The following is a 13,627-nucleotide window of genomic DNA, read 5'->3' as shown; positions in this document are numbered from 1 at the left end:
TCCCTCCACCGTTGCGTGTAATCTACTGTCTACTTCTGTCATCCACTCAACTTACCAAAGCCAAACTGTAAAAGATGTCCACATATTTGCCGGGTGGTTTTAACATCCCTGTCTTAGCCAGAGAGCAGGCCTGGAATGAGGCCATCTAAAGTGGATTATAGCATGGCAGCTGACAAGCCAAAACTTCACTCCTCTGTGTGTGTGTGTGTGTGTGTGTGTGTGTGTGTGTGTGTGTGTGTGTGTGTGTGTGTGTGTGTGTGTGTGTGTGTGTGTGTGTGTGTGTGTGTGTGTGTGTGTGTGTGTGTGCGCGCGCGCGCGCAAATGCACAGTATGTCCATGTTTCGCTTTGTAGAGGGGACCAAGCGGTTGTAGTAGTTCTTATTACACTTTAGCAGCCGCAGGTGCAAGAAACAAAAGAGGCTAAAGTGGCCAAATGCGAATCCATTTTTACCTGCACTCCTTCCTCATTCCTCCTGCTCTGGTTTTTCTTCCCTGGAACGGGGTTTTATACTCTGGCTAAGTGCACTTTATCTGATGAGCCGTTTGGGAGAGGCGACTAAAATATTATACACAGCTACAGTATGAATCAACAAATCAATCACTCACGCAGTCAATCAATGAAACACACAGTCAACTCTTCTGATATTTGCTGTGTAAGCTTTGGCACTGCAGAGGGAGAAATGTCTGTAAAAAGAAACCGATGATCTGATCAAAGAAATACTTAATTTCCAGTGACATGTACACTCACTCACAAAGATGGGAGGCATATCCTTACTACATACTGATATTATAAAGTAGGCTCTAATTGTCATAGTATACTTTTTTTGCAGTATGCAAGAAATGTAGCCAACAGTTTTTTATTAACATGAAATTATGTGATATTTTACTCATATTTACTCAATCCTACATACACCGTCTTGTTACTGTAAATACTCACAAGATCAGCAAATATGCATTAATCCACTGCTGAAACTAGTTCCTATCTACTCCTGTTTGATTAATGTTTTTTTAAAAACTACAGTGCCCAGCTGTTTTAGGAAATAATGTACCTTTTATATAAATGAAACGCCATGCTCTCAAAGATTTACACCTTCAGAAGGAACAAATGGGATTGGAGATGAAAGGGCTGTGAGGAAGTATTAGGTATGAAAATATGTACAAACACAATGTTGTTTTCGCCCTATCATGGGATTTATTAACTAAGATAATAATAATGTCCTTTAAACATAAAGAAGATGAAGAAATAAGAATTATTATTATTATTATTTTCCTATGTTCCATGATCTTCCATGAGCAGTCACACCACCATTCCCAATTTATTTTGCAGCTATGAGTAGCTCCTCTATTTTCATTGTTAATTTTATTGTGTCTACAGCACCCTGGTTAAAAGTTAAAATTAGTATGTTGTATGGATTTGCAACAAAGCTCCAGATTTTCCAAAATACAACCCTTGAATTAGAGCAATCTTTGCACAAGGATAAAAACAGACACAATTTCCAACATCAAAAAAGTCACTCTTTTGTTCAATTCTTTCAGGATACTTCTTTGCTGGATTTGAGGCACTGACTATTTGTCCACTGAAGATGAGAGGTAAACCAGCTAGTTCGGGCTATCACTTTGGCAGTTACACCATGTTAAGTTGATGGAGGAGAAGAAGAGAGAAAATAAAAACTACAGTATCATCAACTATCTTCTTACATACAGTAAACCTGCTACATGGCCAGGCAAGTAGAAAAAAAATAAACTGGATGCTGACGATATGCGTCCTTGAGGCATTTATCAAGTTTTAGTGTTTTCTACATGAGGGAATTTGAGACTGCTGGTGAGCGGAAGAGTGGAAAGGAAAGAAGAAGGAAAAAAAGTCATGGCTCATTGTCATGCTTAATCTCCAGGTCAATGACACCATCACCATGCCAACCCCTGCGATCGCCATGGAAACCGGCTTTATTGCATCGACAGGTTAGAGAAAAGCCTCCCTTACCAGGTGTGCTGTATGCTTATATCTGTGTGTGTGTGTGTGTGTGTGTGTGTGTTTAACAACCGTGCACTGCCACCTGTCTTGTGTTCAGCCGTGCCCTTTGAAAAAACATTTTCTGCAATTGATTCCTACTCATAAAGAAAGACTGACATATCCAATAAAAAGCTCGTTATATAACAGCTGACTTTGTCTTATGAACTAAGACAACTCAACATCTACCAAATGAAAAAAAAACTTTACGTTTGTAGTTTCACTCAAGGTCCATTTTCCATGTCGTGTAATGAGATAAAAAAAACAAATTTTTTTAAATCTGAAATAGTGACATTTAAATCCCGCATTCCCAGTGATCAGGATGAGATGAGGAGTAGGATTAAGTCTGCCTTTACATAGAAGTTACAATACCTGAAGGAGATATGGTGGTTTAGACTAAGTACCAATGCTATTATTTGGATTCTGGAGTAGAGCACAGCACTGAATGATTTGTAGAGGTGAATGGGGAGAGATGTGTGTGCCAAACAGAGTATTAAGAGGTTTCTAGTTGTTGCACAGATCCTCTGTGGCAGCAAGAAACACACCTACACTGCGCATGTCAATCCAGTTTTTCTGTTTCCTGTGTAGTGTTTCTCACTCACTCATCCACATTGCGCTGGCTGGCGCGTAGGGCAGAAACGAAGTCACTCCACTTCCTCCTGTCTTTGGCCAATTTATTTATGGTCCCCAAGCTCTGTTGGTGGGGTTGGAGTTCTTTCTCTAGCAACAATCAACTTCTCCTTGATTGGCTCACTCAGAAAACTACAGCCCCAGTCAACCAAACATACGGCTTTGCTATTGGTTCAGGCTGTGATTTCGCAATCACAAAGTCAAAGTTCACCAAAATTGAACTTCACGCCCTTCCCTCCCCTCCCCTCCCCCCATTCTCCCCTTTTCTCCTATCCACTCCTCTCTTTATCTGTCTATTTTTCTGCAAGAGAAACACATCCCACCTCCTGTTTTCTTTAGCATACATAATCAATGCAGATTTAGTTTTGCTTTTCAGAAATTTTCCGTTTCATCCTTTTTTCTGTTCATCCCTTTTTTCCCCTCTGATCCATGCACTGGGCTCTGTGACAGTTGTTGTGGGCTGCAGACCCCCCAGATCAGCTTCTCTTTGAAGTATCCTCTTACAGCCATGTGGCTGTGTGTGTGTGTGTGTGTGTGTGTGTGTGTGTGTGTGTGTGTGTGTGTGTGTGTAAGCTGGGGGTGACACCTGAGCAACAGCATTTGAGGTGGACACCTAAGCGAGGGAAACTTTGAGCGGCTATATGTCAACAACTGAGATTGAAACAGACAGAAAGAGACAGAAACAGACAGAACAAGAATGAAAATGAGATAAATTAAAAGAAGAGACTAGGATTTGCCTGAACAATGCACAGTGACACACAAACATACATGCACGGTTCAAAACCTACTGTATGTTGTTGCAGAAGCAACAAGACCCTAAATTCGGCTGACGTTTTCCCTGTCCTTACATATATCTAGGTCTACCACTCTGTAAAAATAAACAACGGCACTCCGGAGATGGCCCAGACAACCCAGAACTGTCATAAACAGGGATCCAAGTCCCTGATCAAAGGACCTGTCGCTGCCGCCTGGAGCTCCCCAGTCCTGGAAACACGGCTGGCCGGCCTGTGTGGCAGTGACAGGGAGCCGGGCTGCAGGGACTGCAGCAGCTGGCTCTGATAAGTCTGAATGGGATTTCATTCTGTAGATCTATTGTGGGCTTTTCAGAATAAAAGCCTTAATTCACCACGAGACAGACAAGTAGAATATGCCATTAAAGATTTAACCGGCCAGATGGGACATGCACTATAGATGCGTGTGTGTGTGTGTGTGTGTGTGTGTGTGTGTGTGTGTGTGTGTGTGTGTGTGTGTGTGTAGAGGGGTGTAAAGAGTCTGTATCACCCAGAGTCAGAGTACACCCCAACTGATTCTCAATCTCATGACCGCGGGTCAAGATACTCTGTTTGTATGTGCCCACGTGGGTGTGTTTGATAGCAGGAGAGAGGAAGAAAGGTGAATCAGAGAGAGAGAGAGAACAAAAAGCTGTGTGTGCGCACCAGAGTTTATGTGTACCTACTTTACCTTGGTGTGTTGTGTGGTATTGCTTGAGGTCAGTCGGGGTTAAGATGGTGAAATTGCAGCAGGGACAGAGAGCGGCAGGGCTGATGGGAATGAATGAAATCAGCGCGGCATGTACAACCCCACAGCAAACACCAAGCCAGCAGCACAAAAGCGGAGAGTGCGTCAGGTCTTTTTCACTCAGATCTGGTCATTTCACTGCAGTTTAGTCTGATTGCGCTTACATTGTACAGCCCAATATCGCACACAATGTCTCAATGGGCTTTAGAGGCCATGACATCAAATTCCACTTCAACACATAAGGACAAAAGAGTACTCAAGAAAAATCCTAAGCTTCTAGGCGGCCAACATAATCAGGAAGGTCAATACCGATGTTTGTAAGAAAAACTCCTAAATTGTTGCAATGTTACAGGACCACTGGGAAAGAAAAAGTGGGGACATACAGTAGATTAGATGGAGAGAAGATTGGGCAAGACATTTTCTTCTTAACAACATATAACACCAATATTTAGCAATACATAAATATACTTCAGTTTTAATAAAGCAGAGGCCGTAAACTGTTGTAGTTCAGGCAAACAAATGTGTGCCGCTCACACTCACATGACATACTTTAGTTGCTGCAACATACATCTAATGCACCCTTTGGTAGAGGGCGGTCTGTTCAAGCTGTCAGTGCCCTGCCTACTTTTTTCAGTAGGCAGGTGTGTTTGTGCCACGCTACCCATGCTGCTACTAGTATTCCCTGGTTGGCTGTTGTTACCTCTGCTCTGGGAAAGGGATGCCATTTAATTCAAGCCAAATGTGGGATTTGATGTCACTGCTGATGTCAACTCACTGTCGTACTACTTCCCCAAGGTAAGTTCCAACATTTCCTGCATGTGCTAACATATGTGACCTGGTGTTTTGGCTCTGTTCAGGTGTGTGTTTTGTGTGCTTGGTGATATCGGTAGTTGTCTGTTTTATTACTTTTCTGCAGATCAGCCTGTGGGCGATGTAATAACTTTGCTGGCTACAACTTTCTGCTACACCGCTACCATCTACGTTTGTGTAGAATTTATTATTATTAGTGTTTGTTGTGTCTTGTGGTGATTTTGTTGTTTGGCATGTGCGTTATGAAGTTTCTTGCTGTTGATTAATACAGTGGAAAACTAGTTTTCACAAAACAAGCTCAACTCGAGGTCAGTTTACTAGATTTTTCTGGAGCGTTCTCATCTCGCGCTCTCCGTGGGCAGATGGAGTTTTCTTTGTTGTCAAGGAGATGGCACAGTTCTAATTTTGCCCTAATACACATAAAAGTGGTCAGTGCGGTTAATTGAGATGTGAGTTTATTGTTGTCACTCCCCAAACTCTGCTGTAATGTCGCTGATGTATGCTTGCGAGGAGTGATGAGTTGGGAGCCTTGATGCCGAATATCTACTATGCATGCACTTCGTTTCGTGTTAATAAAACAAACAAAGATTTTTTTAAACTAAGAAACTGTGCAGCAGCCACACAAATCAACTCTTTGAACTTGTGGAGGAATTGTGCAGGTAGATACTAGTCATTTCTTTACTTTCTGAAGCAGTTGTACTTGTTGGAAGAATGTTCCTGGAGCAAGTGATACTGGCCAGACATAAGGAGCACCAGTCCACTGTAAATAACCTAGAACTAATCATTAAGATGTAGAGTTTAGATCGGGCCCAAAAAATCAAGCCCGAGCCTGTGCACGTTGTGTCCGAGCCCGGCCCGGCCCGATACATTATCTGTAATTATGAGCCAGAGCCCAATTTAAGCCGGACAATTTTTTTATACGTGGGCCGTTATAACTGACTTTCTCAACTACAATTCTGAGTTGTTTGAACTACAGAAATCTGTTTAGAATGAGCTTAATGAATAATGCAACAAGGATGAAGCATGTAAACTGCACTGTTTGTTTATTCAGAATGGAATGGATCGCAAATGGATCCGAATGAAGAAACGTAAAAAAAACAAAAAAACTCGACCCTAGCTCCCTCAGCTGAATAGTGTGGGTAACAGATCACAGCAGCAACATGATCAAAGCCCTGGAACCATACAGGAGACTTTCTTGTCTCGATCACCTTATTAATACTGTCCTTCGCCACGGTCTGCGTGCTGACCCACTGGCCGACAACAGTGCTGCAGATGGGGGAGACACGATGTAGCGCTAGTTTACCTCACACTCAAGTCAGTGCAGGACATGTAGCCTACCCAGAGCTTCGGGAGAAGCTAGAGAGGCATAGCTTACTCCCCACCGAATTAGGCTAATAAAGTAATGATTAAAAAACACAAAAATGCTTGATCAAGGGCCCGAGCCCAAACTTGACCCGACCTGACCCACGGGCCGGGTCGGGGCAAGTTTGGGCCCGGGCAGAGAATCTAAACTCTATTAAGATGCAAATGTTTTTCAATGAAAGGTGTGTTTGTGTGCTTGTTTGTGCAATTGAGAAAGAAAATAACAACTCGTGAATGAGAGAGGAAGGAGGAAGCAGTGCATGCTGGGTGGGAGAAGAAGAAAACACAACACTCAGTCTGGGGAATGAGATTATACTCCCTGGAGACAAAGCTCCTGCCCTACCCATAATGCATTGCATTACATCTCCCTGTGATCTCTCACCTCAATTTCAACCTCTAGAAACAGATCTGTTGCATTTGAATAATTCAGCATAAATTACTCTTTCCGTCGTCTTCCCCTCTTCACTGGTGTCTTCATCCTTTTACATCCAGACTTTTTTATTTTTTGTGTGGCCTAAAATTATCTTTAAAAATATCACTGAAATGTCAGCCATTATTACACGTCATGCCATTCTCTCTCTCTCTCTCTCTCTCTCTCTCTCTCTCTCTCTCTAGTTGCAGAGGTATTCACATTACTCATTCATACAAGTGTAATTTTAGCTTTGCATTGATTTTCAGTATTTCCAGTATGCTTGCCCAAGATAAGATACTTTTCACGTGTTTGCACTCCAGCAAAGATGACTTAGCATCTACTGTCACGTTTGTGAAGTTGTTACATTTTTGTTATTGTATTCTAACATTGAAAATATCACCGACCCATCAGTTAACATGAATGAACATATATTATTTACTGAAGTGAGGAAGTTATTGGCATTTTCAGCACAAACCCAAACAACTATTATCAAAAAACTGCACTTGTTACAAAAGAGATTAAAAAGGATTCCACATAATGTACTTAATCCACTGTCAACACTATAGACACAGATGAAAGGACTTCAAAAGCTGCTATCATTTAAGTTTCATTTTTCAAATGTGACCATGCAACGACGAGAAAAATTAGATTTCCCTCTTATTAGGTTTCACACAGCTATTACGTCTTCAACAGCTAACAGCCTGGGAACAATCCGGCTTTAATACCACATCAGAGCCGTGTAATGAGATAGGGAGGGGAAAAACTGGTGGAACAAAAAAGGAAGCAGACACAGATTTTCTGGACACAGCGATTTGAACTAAGATAACACCCAAACAGACTTATAAAATCAATTACATTTCAAACTGTAACCTGTGTGCTGTGTAATACTTACAACAAAACATGGTCCCGCTGAGGTCTTTAGACATTCCTCCAGGAGCTTCATCCTGAGTCGCTGCAGCTCTGGACTGTCCCATTCCTCTGGGTCCGTGCCCCAGTACAGGTCCACCACCTGAAAACACACAAACATGTGCCAAGAGTTACTGTATGTTCTAATAAGAGCAAAAAGACAAATTAAATGTATTTAGCGTGGCACATTTTTTGCAGAATCTTTCTCCTACCTCTAAATAGAAAAAGGCGTTCTTTCTTCTTGCTTTCTTTTTCTATTATAAACAAGAATAAATAGCCCAACCTCCTTCCTCAACTCGCAAAAGAGCAAGTAAATGATTAGCGCTGCAGCTATCGATTATTTTAGTAATCGAGTATTCTACTGATTTATTCAATCGATTAATCAAGTAATCGGATAAAAAATACTGTTGTTTTATGGAAGAGCAATAATATACAATAGTTTGGTTTAATTTTCGGAAAAAGCTACATTTTTATTGCCTACATTCAATACAATATCCTCCTCTCAAAAAGCTAAACATTAAGTGCATTTAAGTGCCACGTTACATTGTTTTTAAAGAAAATATTTTCTGAAATGCAATATCAACCTCAAACTAAGGCATACATTAAACATACATAAAAATTACCTTAAGTTGTGCAACTTAACTTTCAGAACTACAAGTTTCAACCTGAGACTGATCTGTATATAGGACTATATGTAAATATTAGTTATACTCAACCTATTTTCATTTATATATTTTATTACAATGCTACACAGCTCTGTTACACTTATGCTAGTAAATCGTTGATCAGCTGTTTCTCCGTGAAGAGAGAGAGTGAGAGCAACAATCAGCTGTTTCTCCGTGAAGAGAGAGAGTGAGAGCAACAATCAACTGTTTTTCCGGCTCTTTAGATCAAATTGTGGTCCCCACTACGTGATTTCTTGTCTTTGTTTTTGGTAGTTGTTGTGTTTGGTGTAGACACACTGTACAGAGTTTTCATTTTAATTAAGTTTGAACTGATTCCAAACTTTGGACACTTTCTGTTGTTTTCTCCAGCCTGTCTCTTCTCTTAGCCCCTTACACTCTTTCTTCATTTTGTAATCAATCTTCATGGCATGTGTGGCCAGCCCGGTGTGCGACAGTAATAATCCTCTGTGCGGAAACACCGTGAGCGATACAACGTTGGTAACATTAATTAAATGAAGCTTCGAGGCAAATCATTTTGCATCGAGGATTTTTAGTAATCAAATTATTCGAGTTACTCAAGGAATCGTTTCAGCCCTATAAATGATAGATTTTTCTTTTAGAAAACAATGTTATACACTGTTTTACTTAGATACTTTGCTGTAGCAGGCGTGTACTTTAAGATAGAGCTCTTGCAAAACAGCCTGTTTTTATAGTAATAGATATTGCAATAACGGCAACGTGTCATTACAACCAAATACAGGGTGGTTAGATTCCATGCACACACTGAAATGTAGCAAACTTATTTGAGAAAAAAAAAAAAAAAAAACAGGTAGCAGAGAACTGTTGTATTTAAGAGAATTTGAGGAAAAACTGATGAGCAAAGTATAATCAAACAAAAGGTCAAATGGGGATCAGAAGGCTTACACACTAAAATCTCATTTGAAGTAATGCCACACACACACACACACACACACACACACACACACCTGAAAACCACTACACTACTCTGAGCATTGCCCTGCAGGGAGGAGTGACACGCATACACATGCCACAGAGGGGGTCTCCCTGAACACATTCCGTCACAAGGTTTGGCAGCTGGGACAATAGCAACTGTAAACACACCTCAGAGGAAGGTGAGGAAGCACCCCACGCTGCTGCTGCTGCTGCTGCTGCTGCTGGCTTGGGCCTGTCAAAGCCCTCCTACCGGTAACTTCCTGGGTCTCTGATAGTTTTTTGCCTGCTAGTTAGGGACTGACATAGGGCTTACAATAGGATTCCTGATGGCCTTTGCTGCTTGGAGCCTCTGGTTTCAGTCCCCAAAATAAATAATGCCCACGGTCGCATAATTCTTCTCTTCTTCTTCCCTCTTCGATTCTATCGATTCTGCTAGTCCGTCTCCCTGATGGCAGTGTTTGGGGAAAAAGCAGAGGGTAAAGCAGGGGGATGGGGTGAAGCCAAAGTGATTCAGCAGCCCTCTTCCCTTCCTTCATGCTCTGCTGCTCACCAGACTAGCTAGCTCAAATGAGTTTAGCCTGGCACAATGACTGACACATCCGCAGTGTGGCAGAGAACAGCAGTGACTGGCAGCCCCATTATAACCTGATGGCACTGAAATTGAGAGTGTGGGACTTTACTTTGAGATATTTGCCTCTACTATACTGGTGGGAGCAGCAGGAGGGCTGGAGCTAACCCTCAGCTCATCTGCTTGGCTGTTGTGCACCTGTGAGCAGCTGTGTTACTGTGGAAGGAGAGCGCTTTTAACTAGCTTCATATTTCTTCCACATCCATGGGCTGCAACTAACAAATATCTTCATGATCAATTATTCTAGTGGCTACCAAGCTTTTTACCTTGTAAAGCTATGTCGTAAATTATGTCAATTATTTTGGCAGTACTACCAACAGAGAGATAAATGACAAAATTTACAACTGGCCGATTAGGTTCAGTTATAAGCCTCTTTCCATTATTCTGAACCACTGTACGCTATTACATTGGGAAAAAACACCCTCCCCCACTCATACACATCATGTTAAGCATCCCTCATAAAACGTGTTGCTTAGCACATCGGTCACTGTGTATCAGTGTCACTAATCTACTTCCAACGCACGTGTGTGTGAGACTGCAATTGGCCCCGTGTTGACAAGGAGCGGAGGGAGGGGGGAATGAAGTGAGATGAGCGCCCCCGATTACGATAGGTTTCAGCAGGTGAACGGGAGGATGCACGGTAATTAAAAGCTAAATAAAGACATTAGTCATATCTGCTCACTTGCGGCATGTGTGTGGGGAGATGATTACGTTTGCTTCATCACCTGCTGTGCTTCACTGGAGTATAGACAGATGGATGAAGGAGAAAAGGGAAGAAACAGTCGAGGAATGTTTATCCAAAATAGGCAAGAATGAAGTTGAGAGGGAAAGTATTTGGATGGGGAATTAATAGAAGGAGGCACAGTTAGATGAGGACTCCTGTGGGACGGGCTTTGGCGGGAAGTGTTTCACAGTTTCCTCGTGTCTTTTCACCCTCCTCTCTTTTTCTTTCTTGCCAAGTTCTCCTTCATCTTTGCTGTTCCTCTCTCTGATTACTTTCCATCTCCCCCAGTCTTTCTCTCTCTCTCTTCTACTAAACTATGGTAGTGGGGGTGCCATTGCTTACTTAAAAGCTTTCTGCTAAGCAGCTTTCTAATGCATAAAGGCATTTGCCTATGGCGGGTCAAGTGCAGGAGAAGCCTTTTTTATGTATTGAATGTTAGACTATTAGACTTTGGGATTATGCCCAAGATGCCCAGGAAGAAAGGGCATGAAATCAGGCGGGAAAAACCCCATAACAGAAAGACTCTCAGGCAAAAAACAACAGTAAAAATAGATACGGTGTCAACATAAATATATCTTAAGCTCTCTACTGCAGGCAGTTTTTTTTTTTTTTATCAAGAAACATGTAGTAAATCTCTAAGAATGTTTGATGAATACAGCTTTGTTAGTGCTCCAGGAAAGTGCAAGTTCTAGCAGCAAATCCACGGCCAAATATGAAATCTTCGCAGTGATATTAAACGTACACAAAACCGAGTTTGAAAAAAAAATAATAGGACAGATCACAGGAAGGGAGTTTAAGCAGGGATTTAGACTTCAATGTTAGATCCCTGAATGCTATGTTTTATTTCACTTATTTCAATAGTCCGCCTGCTTTGATAAGAGGTCAGATTTGACTTTTTGAATGTAATAAGAGTTGATTCAGGTTGTCGATGATGAGCGCTGAGAGGAAATTTCACATGCATGCCTTCGAGAAAATTTGTCAAGCTCTGACCCACGGGGGTAATTACGACACAGTGTTTCAGACGTTGCTGCTCAACCATAGCAAGGTAAGGTTAAGAGCCGGTCAAAGACATGAGGTAATGACCTCACATGACTTGTGCTGGCTATAATGAGGCACCAGCAGAGCAGGAAGGAGGCCTTCAGTGAAACTCCTCAGGGAGATCTTTTTTTTTTTTCATGGTAGAAGATGCTTGAGAGTAACTTTACGGCTGGCTACCTTGCAAATGTTTTTTTTTTTTTAGAGGAACACAGCATTGATAATTAGCATTGTTAAAGGTCCTATGACATGCTGCTTTTTGGATGCTTTTATATAGGCCTTAGTGGTCCCCTAATACTGTATCTGAAGTCTCTTTCCCGAAATTCAGCCTTGGTGCAGAATTACAGCCACTAGAGCCAGTCCCACAATGAGATTTCCTTAGACTGTGCCATTTCTGTGTCTGTAGCTTTAAATGCTATTGAAGATGAGAGAAGGGGGCAAGGTGGAGGGTGGAGGGTGGGGGTGTGGTCTTGACCAACTGCCACTTTGCTCGTTTGAAAGCCATGATGTCTCTCTCTCATGGGTGGGCCAAATTCAGAGAAAGGGGAGGTAACCTTGCTCCTTATGACCTCATAAGGAGCAAGATTCCAGATCGGCTTTCATGAGCTTTCATTTTCTCAAAGGCAGAGCAGGATACCCAGGGCTCGGTTTACACCTATCACCATTTCTAGCCACTGGGGGACCATAGGCAGGCTGGGGGAACTCATATTAATGTTAAAAAACCTCATAAAGTGACATTTTCATGCCATGGGACCTTTAATGTGAGTGGAGGTCTCCACGCCAGATGGAGGTGCTTAAATGGGAGCTAGTCTCACATTGCCACACTGTGGAGATAGGTCTGGCAATGTGAGACTAGCTCCCATTTAAGCACCTTTAGAGTATGTGCTGACTACACGACTTATCTATTCTCTATGCTCTGGTTTGCTTGTATTTCTTTAAACCAATCACAACTGTCAACAACTGAGCGGCGCAAAGCCCCGGATGCAGCGTTGGTGCACCTGTAAAATAGATAGAAGAGGTAGCTGAAGGGAAGGGACTTCTAGCGCATCCCAGGCTTTTAAGGGTGTGACGAGATCTCGTAAAACGAGATCTCGCGAGATTAAAACGTGACGAGACTTCTCGTCGAGGTGAAAAGTTGTCTCGTGAGGCGATGTTATGTCAGCGTGATGGAGCGTGAAATTACTATTGAAGATCCCCCTGCCACTTTTAAATCATTTGTGTGCAAACATTTTGGTTTTCCCCATGGAAATAATAAACGGCGAAAGAGTGACAGACAAGACGAACACAATATGTAAATATTGTAAGAAAAAAAATGCAGATACCGCGGCTAACACGAGCACTATGCAAAAACACTTACAGCACCACCACAGCTCTCTACCAACTACAGCACCCGCGACGAAAACATTAAAAGGCCAAACAACTCTAAAAGCCTTTGCATCTCTGCCACCGGTAAGTGCAAGAGCCATGGCAATAACGAGGGACATAGGCGTTTTCATTGCAGCTGATATGAGGCCATTTTCTGTGGTGGAAAATGTCGGATTTCGGCAACTCCTAAATATCCTTTGCTGTCTCCACTTGCCAAAGCATACCTTTCCATCCCTGCTACCTCAGTTCCAAGTGAGTGTGTTTTTTCTACTGCAGGAGACATAGTTACTGCCCAAAGGTCTCAACTGCTGCCAGAAATAGTCGACATGCTTATATTCTTGAAAAATAACATAACCATATCTTAGGCTGTTCTGTGTAGTTTATCTTATAGAAAAATTTTTTTTCTGTTTGCACTTGTAGTTTTGAGAGAGCAGTACTTTGGTTATTGATACACTTACTGTTTGCATTTAAACATTTTCTGTTGTTTACACATTTATTTTATTTATACTGTTTATTTTTTTATGTTCGATTTGTGGAAACGAGTTAGATTTCGCAGGGCAGAAGCCAGTTGGTAGATTTTATACAAAACATTTTGCAGTGTTTGCATGTC

General features: G+C 41.9%; 1 protein-coding gene across 1 annotated transcript in view; it reads right to left on the bottom strand.

Annotated features, from left to right (window-relative positions):
- Window positions 1-13,627, bottom strand: part of LOC114546242 (NACHT and WD repeat domain-containing protein 2) — a 53,925-nt gene that overhangs the window by 21,720 nt on the left and 18,578 nt on the right. Inside the window, 1 exon segment of the mRNA XM_028564952.1 lies at window positions 7,633-7,749. Coding sequence (XP_028420753.1) covers window positions 7,633-7,749 — 117 coding nt within the window.

This window comes from Perca flavescens, chromosome 19 (assembly GCF_004354835.1).
Source record: "Perca flavescens isolate YP-PL-M2 chromosome 19, PFLA_1.0, whole genome shotgun sequence".
In the NCBI taxonomy this organism is placed as follows: domain Eukaryota; kingdom Metazoa; phylum Chordata; class Actinopteri; order Perciformes; family Percidae; genus Perca; species Perca flavescens.
This window is presented reverse-complemented; position numbering and strand designations above follow the sequence as displayed.